Raw genomic sequence first — 15,778 nt, 5'->3', positions numbered from 1 at the left:
GGTTTTAGCAGTGATTCTGTCTGCGTGTTTGTTGAAGGGTGGATCCAAGATAGTGCATGCTGGTAGTGATGAGTACTGTATGTTTTACAAAATCGTTTTCACTAAGTTACTCAGTTGAAGCGCTCACAATCACAACTGCATCTTGGTAACACCAGTCACACAACCTCACACACACCACATACATTTTTCCAAAGTTCAATTTTAATTGCAGGAATGCTAGACAACATCAGTTACACACAATTTGGAAACTCCCAAATTATGCATTGGAACACAAGCAAAAACTGTGTGCTTTTTTTCTATGCAGAAATATGTTAGCATCACACACATAAACGTAAAGGGTCAGTAGACACGTATTTATTACATGGGAAATGGACGATGCACTTACACCTTGTGGTTATTTTGAGCAAAACACATTAAATTACATATTCTTACTCCGAATCACATAAAAGCATTGACGCAGTCTTAACATGCTAAGGTCTGAAAAGGCTACCCGTCTTAAAGAATTTTAAAGGGAAGCAACCCAACACAAAAAGTGTAAACATAGGCAGGGTAATGACCATCTACCCAGGGAGTTACCTCCCATCTCGGGTTACGTGACGTCACTTCCCCTGTAAACACCACGTGTCTTCATACGATTTTGCATTTCAACATAATTCTGTGATCCCTGGTTCTGTGTTTTAATCAGCAGCAGAAAAATAGCTGTAAACAAGAAAAATATGATCACAGTTCATAATATTATTGTACTTTCATGATCAACATCAAGAAAAATAGGATCAGCAGAAGTCCAGCAACTCAAAGAAAAGTCAACAAATGTTGCCAAGGAATTGAAATAGATAAGTATCACAATATGAGAGGTAAACGGGAAAAAAATAACAGTGGTGACGAAATTGCACACAAAATTCTACACGTATGAAAAGATGTATTAAAATACAAAAGTAACTCAGATTTTGTGGTGAACTGATCGGCTTCCAGTGCGTAAGTCAGATTTTGTGGTGAACTGATCGGCTTCCAGTGAACTGATCGGCTTCCAGTGAACTGATCGGCTTCCAGTGAACTGATCGGCTTCCAGTGAACTGATCGGCTTCCAGTGCTCTAACCAACTAGAAAAACAAATGTACTAAAAACATTCCTTTCAAGCATTGGTGTTGAAAAAAGAATATAAATCAACAAACAATACAAAAATGGCTACATCTTGATTAAGATGTACATCAATGATCATACTTAGGTCAGTGTATATCCCGGAAAATGTGTACAAAAACAAAATTGGCCGTTTTCTTGGTACCAATTGTCTAATTTTGTCAAACAACTTGAAGACACTCAAACATTGTAATACACTTCCAATCACAGACAACAGGAACACATTTTGTTCAGTCTGTTAAAAAACATGTCTAGAACAAAACATTACATGCTTCCATGTATCACCTTGTATGTACCTCATAATGCAAGAGAGTTGCAATCATTATAATAAAACAGCCTTAAGTAATTATGATACCTGAATCAATCATTCACCTTTCACTAACTCCAATACCTGAATCAATCATTCACTTTACAAAAAGCACGAGAGAACAAATCCACAGCCAGTGTGAATGTCACTCCACATTCTCCAGTGTGAATGTCACTCCACATTCTCCAACTACACATTGCATGCCTCACAATGCAAGACAGTTACAATCAGAATAATCAAACAGCCTTATGTAATTATGATGCCAGAATCTATCATTCACCTTTCAGTAACAACAACACCTGAATCTATCATTTACAAAGAGAGAAAAGAAAACAACCAGTGTGAATCTTACTCCTCATTCCAAAACGTTGTACAAGAGATCAGCACACACAAAAGCAGTCTCGCCACAGTCAGCTCTCCTGTCACTCACAGCACGCTGCGCATTCAAGCATCTTCGTCATCGCTGACCTGGTCTTGACGCCTGCGCTTGGAGGTCACTCACAGCACGCTGCGCATTCAAGCATCTTCGTCATCGCTGACCGGGTCTTGACGCCTGCGCTTGGAAGGCACCAGGCCCCCGATGAGACCGTTGGCCGTGTTGAAGAGGTTGATGGGAGAACTGCCGTCCGTGATCAGCGTGGACTTGAGGCCCAGAGCCTGCAGCATCTTCACCTGGGAGACAGTAACGAGGTACACGTTAATCTCTGACATAACGAACAATGAGTAGCATCTTCACCTGGGAGACAGTAACGAGGTAATCTCTGACATAATGAACAATGAGTAAAAAACAAAGCAAAAACGTTCATGGGCTGAAACTCCCAAGTACACTCGTGTTTTTTGCACGAATGGGTTTTTACGTGTACCACTGTTTTTACCCCGCTATTCGGGCAGCATAGTACACCAATTTCGGGGGAAGCATGCTGGGTATTTTCGTGTTTCAATAACCCATCGACCTCTGACATGGATTACAGGATCTTTTCTGTGCGCACTTGGTCTTGTGCTTGCGTCTACACACAAAAAGGGATAAGGCACTAGCAGGTCTGCACATAAGTTGGAAGATTAGAACAAATATCTCCACCCTTAACACACCAGGTGCAACCAGCATTGGAACCTACGACCTTCCAGTTGGGAAGCTGATGTCTTATCCACTAGGGAACCTACGACCTTCCAGTTGGGAAGCTGATGTCTTATCCACTAGGCCAATGCGTCCATCCATGCTGGATTGAAAGCACTACAAAACGTGTCATTGGCAGATTTTGTCTGAAAGCAAGTCCCCGTCCAGGTAGCGTTACTGACCTGCATCTCGGGTCCAGAGTTAGCGATGGAGGCCAGGGTGGTGGTTCCGATGGCGTCCACCATGTTCTTGAACTTGGAAGTCTCGATGGTCGACAGCTCCTTGGCCTTGGTCATCTCAAGGTCGTTCTGCTCTGACACGTACTTCAGCTCGGCCTCACGAGCGCTGGTCAGACGATCTAGCTCAGATTCCTGGAGGAAGAAAAGGACAGAACAGTGAGGTTTTTGTTGAGAGTTTGCACACATTGGGAAAGAACAACATTCACACATGTTTAAAAGGTTGGTACAAATAAAGGAAGACGGTTATTTTTTATCTTCTCTAAGCATTAGCCGCATTTTAAAATGAGAAAGGAAATTCAAAGTAAACAACAAAATCTTCCCCCTATGAAATAGTCCCGAAGTAAAGGTAAACAATGTCCACAGTATCAGACAGTCAAGCCTCACCAATGTAGTTTTAAACAATATGCACCAACTTCTAACCTTTTGAGAGAAAAAAATGCGAAAACTGCTCCTCAAGAAGGAAAAAGTACAGAAAAAGTAAACTCACAGCCTCGATTTTCATGGCCTGAGCCTTCAGCTTGGCCTGCTCGACTGCCGCCTCTCCCTCAATGCGAGAAGACTCAGCTCGACTCGAGGCCTCGGCCTTGGCCTGACCCGTGCTCTCGACCGCCGCGCTCTGAGCCTGCAGCTCCAGCAGGTTGCGTCGAGACTTCTCCGCCTCCGCCTCGTCCACGATCTTCTGACGCTCCAGACGACCCTTCGCCTCCTGCTCCAGTCGCTCAGCTTCGTGTCTGTGAAAGGCATGGTACGCTTCGGTCAATACACAAAAGAGGGAAATAATTCTGTTGCACACCTCCAAAACAGTGAGCCAAATAACCAACGATGTTCGGAAAGAACTCAGTCAGTGTTTTGTCAAAGAGTGAATACTCTTGCTTTCAGTGAGTCAAACTTTCCACTTGACCTTGTGGGCCACTAGCAAGAGTGTGTCTGAAACATGTGACCTTATAGGCTAGTCACTAGCAAGAGTGTGTCTGAAACATGACATTATAGGCCAGTCACTAGCAAGAGTGTGTCTGAAACATGTGACCTTGTGGGCCACTAGCAAGGGGTGTGTCTGAAACATGTGACCTTATAGGCCAGTCACTAGCAAGAGTGTGTCTGAAACATGTGACATTATAGGCCAGTCACTAGCAAGAGTGTGTCTGAAACATGTGACCTTGTGGGCCAGTCACTAGCAAGAGTGTGTCTGAAACATGTGACATTATAGGCCAGTCACTAGCAAGAGTGTGTCTGAAACATGTGACCTTATGGGCCAGTCACTAGCAAGAGTGTGTCTGAAACATGTGACCTTATAGGCCAGTCACTAGCAAAAGTGTGTCTGAAACATGTGACCTTATGGGCCAGTCACTAGCAAGAGTGTGTCTGAAACATGTGACCTTATGGGCCAGTCACTACCAAGAGTGTGTCTGAAACATGTGACATTATAGGCCTGTCACTAGCAAGAGTGTGTCTGAAACATGTGACCTTACAGGCCAGTCACTAGCAAGAGTGTCTGAAACATGTGACCTTACAGGCCAGTCACTAGCAAGAGTGTGTCTGAAACATGTGACCTTACAGGCCAGTCACTAGCAAGAGTGTGTCTGAAACATGTGGACAAGGAGCATGTGTAGAAAGCTTGCCTCACTAAAAGCAAGAATATTCACTCTTTCCCAAATTGTTCTGAACCCAACAGAGTTATTTCTGTCAAAGCAACAAGTGACGGATCTCCAATGAAATTACTTCCATGCAAACACTGCACAACATGCACACTGGAGCTCTTTCACATCATGGATCGATTGAGTCTATGTACCAGCCACAGGATGTCTGCTCAAAGATCTTTAGGTGCATTGGAACTTATCTGATCTCCAACGTAACACCTGATATACTGGAGGAAGATATCAGTACAATGCCCACTGTTTTTATATTTTCCAATCAGGATAATATATCATTATATCCCATGACCTCCCTTCTTTGTCTCTGTAAATGTACTCTAGGTATATTTCTTGTATTTCCATTGTTCTCTTGTTACATCTATGGTGTAACTATTGCACTCTTATAACACATAAAATAGAGGATAAATAAGGGTGCACGAAATACATCATAGCTGGCTCTACTTTCTGTCGTCCTTGACATTCCAAAATGCACATGTACCTATAGACCGGATGTGCAAGGGGTAACCTCGCTTTTGAGAACTTGCGCGAGAGTCGTTCAGTGTTATAGCTGAGTTTTAGTCTCGACTTGCCGAGACTATGTATCATCGTAGCGTCATAGATGTAATGTTATGTTTCCTTCTATTCGCTATTCTATTTCTCTCTTGTGATCAACATGACAAGCCGTATGTGTTTGAGTGTGTGTGCTCCTGCTCTTAACTAAAACAAAAGTCAAACTAGCAATCGTTAAAAACTCAGTCCGTCCGACCAGCACTGCTATGTTCAGACTATGCTCACGTGAAGTTACAGCGTGCCCGGTACACACGCCCTTATCGGTACATCATCGACTACGAGTGTTCTCTGGACAAGCTGTTTAATGCATTTTGCGATTATTTCTAGCTCTTCTGCGGTGCAGTAGGCCCTATAGACGATGAAGGTGTCCAAGATATCACTAACCACTAGGTATTCAGTCAAATCCGTGTGAGAGGCTTTCAACTGACGGGGACAACCAAGCCACCATTATGCACCGACTTGACATAGATCAACAGACGTGCCTTTAGAATAAGGTCTGTGCAGAGGTGCCTCATATATATGAACAGACAACTAAAGCTTGATGTTTCCGTCACACTTTGTCTTTTAGATCTTCATGGGATATACAGGTTACAACACTCGTCATTTTATATATGGCTTGTATTTCAGTCAAGACCCGCTGGGTCTTGACTGAAATACAAGCCATACAAAAAACCACTCGTGTTGTAACCTCTATATATATCATGATACACTGTATATCTTCTCCTTCGTTCATGGACTGAAACTCCTACATTCACTAATGTTTTTGCATGAGTAGGTCTTAAGTGCATGACCGTTTTTACCCCGCCATTTAGGCAGCCATACACCGCTTTCGGAGGATGCGTGCTTGACATTTTCATGTTTCTATAATCCATCAAACTCTGATATTGATTACAGGATCTTTTCCGTGCACACTTGGTCTTGTGTCATGATATATGACATATCAGTACGGTGGAGCCCCGTGTAAGACCCCGCAATTTGACACTCCCTTTGTTCTAAGACCTTGCTTGTTAAGACTTTGTGTTCATAAGCTGTGTCAATGTACCCCCATTTTAAAACTCCCTCCTTTTTAAGACCTGATTTTCTACGATTTTTGGAGGTCTTTAAAGGGGGGTTCCACTGTACAGTATATCCATCCTTCAATCTCATCCAATAAACAGTTGTTTACCTGGCAGCAGCCTCCTGCGAGTTGGTGGTGATCTCGATGGCAAGCTGCACGGATTTCATAAGAGCGTCGCGTGTACGCTGGTCGACGGGCTCCACTGACTGGATGTCGATGCTGGTGATCACCAGGCAGTTCTGCGGGAACTTGAAGTTTTCCCGCACCTTGTTGTTGGCGTCGAAGCCGAACACCGAGCTGCGGATGATCTTCGCAGAGTTCTGTCAGAAAAACAAGGCAAAGGTTATGGTAAAGTGAGAATGAGTTACGGATGATCTTGGCTGAGTTCTGTCAGAAAAACAAGGCAAAGGTAAAATGAGAATCAGTCACAAGAAAATACTGTGGAATTCCATTTAAGTACTTCCAAATCTGAGCAAATCTGGTTTAAAAAATGCGGTCGTTATAGTGCGGCCTCAATTTTTTTTAAAGATATGACAGCATCAAAAACATTAAAAAAAGGGAAAATTTTTACAAAATATTTTGGGGATATTTGAAAAACAAATTCACATTTAAAGTTTCATAAACATCTGTCCAGTAGTTTTTTGGATCGCTCTACACACACAAAACACACACACACACACACACACACACACACACAAAAACACACACAAAAACACACACAAAAACACACATACCCTCCCCTAGATCCCACATCTCAAGAAATAAATATATAGCCAAATATTGACAGATTGTAAAAAAGCAACAGAAAACGATAAGTAAAAGCAACTCACCTTGTGGAAATCATCAAACTGGACCTGTGCGACGGATCCTCTTACTCTGGAAGCGATCGCCTTGCAACAGTCACCCACAAAGTCAGGGACTGAGAACAGCTTGGCTGCCACTGCATCGCTCTTCTCACCAAGCTCAAAGTGCCTGCCACAGGAAATCAAAGCCACATTAGCACACCAGAGAACAGCTTGGCTGCCACTGCATCGCTCTTCTCACCAAGCTCAAAGTGCCTGCCACAGGAAATCAAAGCCACATTAGCACACCAGAGAACAGCTTGGCTGCCACTGCATCGCTCTTCTCACCAAGCTCAAAGTGCCTGCCACAGGAAATCAAAGCCACATTAGCACACCAGAGAACAGCTTGGCTGCCACTGCATCACTCTTCTCACCAAGCTCAAAGTGCCTGCCACAGGAAATCAAAGCCACATTAGCACACCAGAGAACAGCTTGGCTGCCACTGCATCGTTCTTCTCACCAAGCTCAAAGTGCCTGCCACAGGAAATCAAAGCCACATTAGCACACCAGAGAACAGCTTGGCTGCCACTGCATCGCTCTTCTCACCAAGCTCAAAGTGCCTGCCACAGGAAATCAAAGCCACATTAGCACACCAGAGAACAGCTTGGCTGCCACTGCATCGTTCTTCTCACCAAGCTCAAAGTGCCTGCCACAGGAAATCAAAGCCACATTAGCACACCAGAAAACAGCTTGGCTGCCAATATGTACTTTTAACTAAATACTGGTTGACCAAAGCGGATATTTTGATAACCACCCAAAAACCCTGGTCCTCTCCCTCCCCCACCCTTCCACTCTTTCCAATCAAGAAAACAACAACCTCATTATTAAAACTCTAAGAGACTGCTCACTGAATTTTAAATTCTGATAAAGCCGTGCTGGCTCTCAGTACAAAAAGGGAGAAAACTACATCGCAGATATAGCCGTCGTTACTGGATCTGAACATGGACTATCAAGCGGGCGATATTGGATGATCTGAACATGGACTATCAAGCGGGCGATATTGGATGATCTGAACATGGACTATCAAGCGGGCGATATTGGATGATCTGAACATGGACTATCAAGCGGGCGATATTGGATGATCTGGGAGGTGCACTGGGTTACCATAGCATTGTGTCAGACCATGTAACACAGATATGAAAGATCACAATGAACAGTGAAGGTCACAATGAACAGTGAAGGTCACAATGAACAGTGAAGGTCACAATGAACAGTGAAGGTCACAATGAACAGTGAAGGTCACAATGAACAGTGAAGGTCACAATGAACAGTGAAGGTCACAATGAACAGTGAAGGTCACAATGTTGCAATAAACTGACCAGTTGTAGGAGAGTTGCAGAGAGAGTCGAGCATGGTCAGCAGTTTCCACGACGATGATGTCTGTACAGAAGTCGGGCCCCAGCAGCAGACAGAGGGACTTGATCTGATTGGCTTTCTTGGGCTTGCCGCCCGACAGGCTTAGCTGTGTGAATTGTTCGTCCGGTCCCAGCATCACCAGCTCTGGTCCAAACACAACCCTGAAACACACAGTGTTGATAGTTAACATATGGCGTTGCTATTCATGTTTTGGTTTGTTGTTGGTTGTTGTTGATAGGTTGTTTTTGTTTTTTTTTTTGGGGGGGGGGGGGGGGGGGGTGTACAAGCTGCTTTGTAATCTGACCTCCACAGTCACTCTCAACCAAACACGAACATGCAAAACAACCACATTTAGCTAAAATTGAACATATGGTTTTTCATCTCTTTGTTGTCATTTGTGTTTTGTTAGTAGATACTGAGCATATGGCTCTGCTTTTCATTTCTTTGTTTGTTTAGGAGGATTTTTTTTTTTTTAATATGAGATTTTTAATATGAGATTTTTAATATGAGATTTTTAATATATATTTTTTTCTGGATGAGAAAGCTACCTCCTTCACTTTCTGATCCACACTAACATGATCCTGGAAGGCATGTTACTCAGTAAATGTTCCTTATCACCAAGTAAAAGTTCTCTTTCACTCAATAGGCTTCCTATCATTCAAGAAAAGTTCTCTTTCACTCAATAGGTTTCCTATCATTCAATAAAAGTTCTCTTTCACTCAATAGGTTTCCTATCATTTAATAAATGTTCCTTATCACTCATTACGTTTCTTATTACTCACTAAATGTTCTCTATCACTTATTACATGTTCCCTATCATGACATGCTATCTGTCTCTCACCGAGCTTTCTTCTCCTTGTAGTCATAGATCTGCACGGCGGCATTATGCGGCACCCTGAAGCTGATGACGCGCGTCTTGTCGCGGGGCTTGGCGCTGGAGTCTTCGCGGGGCTTGCCGCGGTCACCACGGTCGGCCAAAGGGTCCTTCATGCCGCTGAGGAGCTCCTCCACCACGGGGGGCAGCTTCTTCTCCCACAGCTCCTCGTCCTGGTTCAGCATGTACGTGTGGCCTGTGATCGCCCGCACCTGTCAGAGTAATGCAAGGTGGTCAGCTTTCATACATGTAGGTGTGGCCTGTGATCGCACGCACCTGTCAGAGTAATGCAAGGTGGTCAGCTTTCATACATGTAGGTGTGGCCTGTGATCGCCCGCACCTGTCACCGTGTAATTACCATAATCAGTATAAAATCATGCATTAAATATTGATAACATCAATTTGGCTTCTTCATTCTTTCTTTCTTTCTTTCTTTTAATTGCAAAAGTAGTTTCAATAAATGTATGAATAAGAAAACAAAAATAGACATTAATTCTTTGTAAATGAAACTTTCAAACATCTGGAAAATTGTAGCTCACAAATTTAGAAAGCAGCCAGAAAGAGCCTAGCCAAAGGACAATTCACATAACCAAAACACAGACTAAGAAATGAAGAAAGCAGCCAGAAAGAGCCTAGCCAAAGGACAATTCACATAACCAAAACACAGACTAAGAAATGAAGAAAAGAATCCTGACCTTGCCAGTTTTGATGTCACGGACGTAGATACCTTCGTTCTCATCGAGAGGGATGGCCTGACGTTTCATGAGGACCTCCACCTCCACTGGGGGGACATACTCCACCGGACCACGGATCATCCACCTGTCTCCAGGTTTACGCTCCACTGGCTGTGGGGGAAATATACAGGTAACATATAATTATTATTAAGAGATGCATACCTGTACAAACTGGGAAGAGGGGGGGGGGGGGCTGGGTATAATAATTTGGCCTGTTTAGAATAGATTATTAATATATAAATAGCACTTGCTCCTCGCCAGTAGACGATGCTGTCAGTGCAGAGACATTGCTGTGAAGGGAGACTACTGGGTTATCCTGTCTCAATGTCACTTACACTTTTCTACAGGCAGTGACATTCCATCTGTGTGGACTTGACAGAGTGACAATGATACTGTCACAGATTCTCAATCAAAGAAACATTCAGGAGACTGATATGATTTCATTTCACAAGTGTTTTTATAAGTAGCAACACAGAGAGCTGAAGAACAAAGTTCAGTACACCCGACAATATTTTTCATTTCTTTATTAAAATCTATTCTGATTAACCAAGTCAGCTGAAGGACTGCAGAGCTTAACCAAGTGGTTCACAAGTTCAAAAGTTAAAAGCTACATTTACAAGGCATGTACCAATCGTAACAACCTTTTTCCCTGTACAACTTAATTTCTTCTGGTGGTTTGTGTAACTCATTTAACAAAGAACACTGTACCCATTGCTGCCCTACACGCCACCAGGCGTGAAAGGCAGTAAGAGTAAGAACTGTACCCATTGCAGGTATTTACGCCATTGAATAAAGACTCAAGATTGAACAGAAGCAGACAGGTCTTACAAATTGTTCCCCTCAGCCCCCACCTGTATTGTCACAGACTCAAAGCTTTCACTGTCCTTATCAAACAAGGATAATTGACTGGCAGTGTCAGGCGGTTAAAAACATAAAATACATCTCATTTACTGACAGTTCAGATTTGCACAAAAAAACTTCCAAGACTTTCTAAGCAATCACTCACGGAAACATACTCGCACAAACCCACACACACATGCAGACAAGCACGCACGCTCGCACGCATTTACAAACACATGTTATTAGGTGTGATGTGCACCTGTTTCAAGGTGTGATGTGACCTGTTTCAAGGTGTGATGTGACCTGTTTCAAGGTGTGATGTGACCTGTTTCAAGGTGTGATGTGACCTGTTTCAAGGTGTGATGTGACCTGTTTCAAGGTGTGATGTGACCTGTTTCAAGGTGTGATGTGACCTGTTTCAAGGTGTGATGTGACCTGTTTCAAGGTGTGATGTGACCTGTTTCAAGGTGTGATGTGACCTGTTTCAAGGTGTGATGTGACCTGTTTCAAGGTGTGATGTGACATGTTTCAAGGTGTGATGTGACCTGTTTCAAGGTGTGATGTGACCTGTTTCAAGGTGTGATGTGGAATGAACTCACCCCATCTTTGAACTGCTCACTGGCCCTGAGGATCACACCCTCGTCCTCCCCCAGGATGTAGACGTTCTGAATCCCCTTTTCCAACCGCTCGCCCGGCATCAGGAAAAATGACTTCTCTCCCTGTTCAGGAAAACACGTACAGCTCAATGACTTCACTGTGAATCATGCTTGCTGATACTGTTGGCTTTGTCATGAGAGGAACACATTATCAGCCTGTGTCCCCTCATGAGAGGTGTCCTTTGATAACAGGAACAGTGTAGTGCAAAAAGACTAACAGATATAATATACGTTATTTGCATTTTTGACCAAAATATGACATTTTACACAGATCGAGACAGTCATTGTTCTCCGAGACCGCGCTCGCGGTCGAGGTGAACAATGACTGTCGAGATCTGTGTAAAATGTCATATTTTGGTCAAAAACGCAAATAACATTTATGTATCGATCGAATTCCTTTCAGGTACTATGACTTTGTTGTTGTTTTGACGATTGAACGAGCACACACACGCATATATGCAATCAAACACATAAGCTTCATATTTGGGCGTTTCAGGTTGACCAAAACTTCAAAGGAACTACAAAACACACGTCATGTACTGACTTTGTTGTTGTTTTGACATTGAACAGCACACACACATGCAATCAAACACATGACGTGTGTTTTGTAGTTCCTTTAAAGTTTCGGTCAACCTGAAACGCCCAAATATGAAGTTTTGTCGGCCTCTGACGTCACATAGCTCAAAGAAGGGAAATCCAATGTCCAATCGATACATTAGATAATAGAAGATGTCCTTTATGGTGGCTATCTCACTACCTTAATCAATCAAACAATTTCTCTCTCTCTCTGCCTCTCTCTAATTGTCTGTCTCTGTCTCTCCCTCCCTCTCTGTCTCTCTCTTGACTTACCCTGACCAGCTTCTTCTGTCCGAGCTGTGGTCGGCCGGTGGTGTCGCATGGATCGAGGACGACGCAGTACTGACGGTTGGTCAACGATGTGATGGGCACCACTCCCACAACCTGTTCACAGAAAAAACACATTGATCATTCACATGTATTGCTTTTTCAATATTATAAGGCACTGAAAACAATAAAAGTCTCTATAAGGATGAAAGTTCTGTGACAGGAGACTGCATGGTTCCACATAGTTCTCACTTATTCTATTACACATGTCGTATGTCACATGTCGTATGTCACATGTCGTATGCATTGACCTAAAAAGAAGGGAAGACTCTCATGGAGGGAAGGGGGGTCCTTAAGGGGGTAAGTCTTTAATTGGTGCTATTTTAAATGGGGGGGGGGGGGGGTGTGTCTTTAATTGGTGCTATATTAAATGGGGGGGGGGGGGTGTCTTTAATTGGTGCTATTTTAAATGGGGGGGGGGGGGTCTTTAATTGGTGCTATTTTAAATGGGGGGGGGGGGTCTTTAATTGGTGCTATTTTAAATGGGGGGGGGGGGTCTTTAATTGGTGTTATTTTAAATGGGGGGGGGGGGGGGGTCTTTAATTGGTGCTATTTTAAATGGGGGGGGGGGGGTCTTTAATTGGTGTTATTTTAAATGGGGGGGGGGTGTCTTTAATTGGTGCTATTTTAAATGGGGGGGGGGGTGTCTTTAATTGGTGTTATTTTAAATGGGGGGGGGGGGGGGGGTCTTTAATTGGTGCTATTTTAAATGGGGGGGGGGGGGTTCTTTAATTGGTGCTATTTTAAATGGGGGGGGGGGGTGTGTCTTTAATTGGTGCTATATTAAATGGGGGGGGGGGTGTCTTTAATTGGTGCTATTTTAAATGGGGGGGGGGGGGTCTTTAATTGGTGCTATTTTAAATGGGGGGGGGGGGTCTTTAATTGGTGCTATTTTAAATGGGGGGGGGGGGTCTTTAATTGGTGTTATTTTAAATGGGGGGGGGGGGTCTTTAATTGGTGCTATTTTAAATGGGGGGGGGTCTTTAATTGGTGCTATTTTAAATGGGGGGGGGGGTCTTTAATTGGTGCTATTTTAAATGGGGGGGGGGGGGTCTTTAATTGGTGTTATTTTAAATGGGGGGGGGGGTGTCTTTAATTGGTGCTATTTTAAATGGGGGGGGGGTCTTTAATTGGTGTTATTTTAAATGGGGGGGGGGTCTTTAATTGGTGCTATTTTAAATGGGGGGGGGGGGGTCTTTAATTGGTGCTATTTTAAATGGGGGGGGGGGGTCTTTAATTGGTGCTATTTTAAATGGGGGGGGGGTCTTTAATTGGTGCTATTTTAAATGGGGGGGGGGGTGTGTCTTTAATTGGTGCTATATTAAATGGGGGGGGGGTGTCTTTAATTGGTGCTATATTAAATGGGGGGGGGGGGTGTCTTTAATTGGTGCTATTTTAAATGGGGGGGGGGGGTCCTTTAATTGGTGCTATTTTAAATGGGGGGGGGGGGGTCTTTAATTGGTGTTATTTTAAATGGGGGGGGGGGTCTTTAATTGGTGCTATTTTAAATGGGGGGGGGGGGTCTTTAATTGGTGCTATTTTAAATGGGGGGGGGTCTTTAATTGGTGTTATTTTAAATGGGGGGGGGGGTGTCTTTAATTGGTGCTATTTTAAATGGGGGGGGGGGTGTCTTTAATTGGTGTTATTTTAAATGGGGGGGGGGGTCTTTAATTGGTGCTATTTTAAATGGGGGGGGGGGTCTTTAATTGGTGCTATTTTAAATGGGGGGGGGGGTCTTTAATTGGTGCTATTTTAAATGGGGGGGGGGGTCTTTAATTGGTGCTATTTTAAATGGGGGGGGTGTGTCTTTAATTGGTGCTAATTTAAATGGGGGGGGGGTGTCTTTAATTGGTGCTATATTAAATGGGGGGGGGTCTTTAATTGGTGCTATTTTAAATGGGGGGTCTTTAATTGGTGCTATTTTTAATGGGGGGGGGTGTCTTTAATTGGTGCTATTTTAAATGGGGGGGGGGTGTCTTTAATTGGTGCTGTTTTAAATGGGGGGGGGTCTTTAAAATATTGGTGCTATTTTAAATGGGGGGGGGGGGGCGTCTTTAATTGGTGCTATTTTAAATGGGGGGGGGGGGGGGGTCTTTAATTGGTGCTATTTTAAATGGGGGGGTGTTTTTAATTGGTGCTATTTTAAATGGGGGGGGGGGTGTCTTTAATTGGTGCTATTTTAAATGGGGGGGGGGTCTTTAATTGGTGCTATTTTAAATGGGGGGGTGTTTTTAATTGGTGCTATTTTAAATGGGGGGGGGGGTGTCTTTAATTGGTGTTATTTTAAATGGGGGGGGGGGGTGTCTTTAATTGGTGCTATTTTAAATGGGGGGGGGGGTGTTTTTAATTGGTGCTATTTTAAATGGGGGGGGGTGTCTTTAATTGGTGCTATTTTAAATGGGGGGGTGTCTTTAATTGGTGCTATTTTAATGGGGGGGGGGGAGTCTTTAATTGGTGCTATTTTAAATGGGGGGGGGGGGGTGTCTTTAAAGGGGGTTTGACTGTATGGGATCACTGACATGAACTGTGCTGTGAGATTGTGTGCTTGTTATTCTTCTCACTATTTGTTAATAAAATTGTACTTAAGGCAATTGCTTACTATTAACAGGCCCGAGGAATCATTGACTCCAAAAACTAAACACATTTACTTACCTCTAGCTATAAACTTGTTGCTGTTCTCAATTTTATAATTGTATTGCATCACAGTGATAATCAAGTAAACTACTGTTTAAACTACTGAAGATTAACTTACCTCCTCATATACATTAGGGATGTGTGTTTCTGTATCTGTGGACTGGATCAGCCATTCTTCTCCGTTCCTGCGAGTCTTGCCGAAGTCATCTTTATACGTCTTCAGCGCTCGCACGTGGAGGGCTTTCTGAAATAATACAAACAACAACATCCATTAAAAACAATGGGAAACCGTTTTGTGAGGTAAGGACCGATAGAATAAACCTGTACATGCATGAATCATTCTAAACAACTATTTTTAGTTTGTTGACAAATAAGAAAAAAATGACAACAACCGTGAAGTTCCAGAAAACTGATATTTTTTTTTTTATAGTATTCCAGCGTAGTATGACCTTGCCTTTCACGCCTGGTGGCGTGTAGGGCAGCGATTCCAGCGTAGTAGGATATTCTTATTTGGAAAATGCCGAGGGCATAACTCCTCTAGAATACCGTGCATTTCGTTCGTTTAAAAAAAATCGGGGACAGCGTTCTAATACCCAGTGTCTAACTGTTGCTGTGATTGTGTGGGTGTGGCTGTCAGCAAAGTGACATGAATTTGATTGGTCGATATTTATAGGCAAAGCACATGGAAAACGAAACATTGGAAGTGTTACTCAAACTTCCCAAAAATAAAAACTTTTTGCATTTTTTTTTCTATAACTTTTTTCCCCATGGTTCATTCATCATCTGACATAACTTTTTAGTGAAATCTGACAATAAGATTACTGAAAAAAAGCAAAAATGTAGACGACCAGCTGTATAAGATGGCTGGAGGCAGACTGACAGCA

General features: G+C 43.2%; 1 protein-coding gene across 9 annotated transcripts in view; it reads right to left on the bottom strand.

Annotated features, from left to right (window-relative positions):
* Window positions 1–181: 181 nt before the first annotated feature.
* Window positions 182–15,778, bottom strand: part of LOC138976886 (major vault protein-like) — a 50,282-nt gene continuing 34,685 nt past the window's right edge. For 5 of the 9 annotated variants that reach the window (XM_070349773.1, XM_070349774.1, XM_070349776.1 and 2 more), the window contains exons 6-16: window positions 15,013–15,138; window positions 12,207–12,317; window positions 11,301–11,420; window positions 9,823–9,972; window positions 9,095–9,339; window positions 8,217–8,414; window positions 6,886–7,027; window positions 6,164–6,375; window positions 3,285–3,528; window positions 2,741–2,929; window positions 182–2,116 (exon numbers count right to left, since the gene is read on the bottom strand). In XM_070349773.1, the coding sequence (XP_070205874.1) occupies window positions 1,961–2,116; window positions 2,741–2,929; window positions 3,285–3,528; window positions 6,164–6,375; window positions 6,886–7,027; window positions 8,217–8,414; window positions 9,095–9,339; window positions 9,823–9,972; window positions 11,301–11,420; window positions 12,207–12,317; window positions 15,013–15,138 (1,893 nt within the window). In that variant the 3' untranslated portion in view covers window positions 182–1,960. Of the gene's footprint in view, window positions 2,117–2,740; window positions 2,930–3,284; window positions 3,529–6,163; window positions 6,376–6,885; window positions 7,028–7,146; window positions 7,200–7,404; window positions 7,458–7,490; window positions 7,544–8,216; window positions 8,415–9,094; window positions 9,340–9,822; window positions 9,973–11,300; window positions 11,421–12,206; window positions 12,318–15,012; window positions 15,139–15,778 lie in introns of all 9 variants that reach the window. The other 4 variants (XM_070349781.1, XM_070349779.1, XM_070349782.1 and 1 more) reach the window with 4 other exon arrangements.

The sequence above is a fragment of the Littorina saxatilis genome, linkage group LG9 (assembly GCF_037325665.1).
Source record: "Littorina saxatilis isolate snail1 linkage group LG9, US_GU_Lsax_2.0, whole genome shotgun sequence".
In the NCBI taxonomy this organism is placed as follows: domain Eukaryota; kingdom Metazoa; phylum Mollusca; class Gastropoda; order Littorinimorpha; family Littorinidae; genus Littorina; species Littorina saxatilis.
This window is presented reverse-complemented; position numbering and strand designations above follow the sequence as displayed.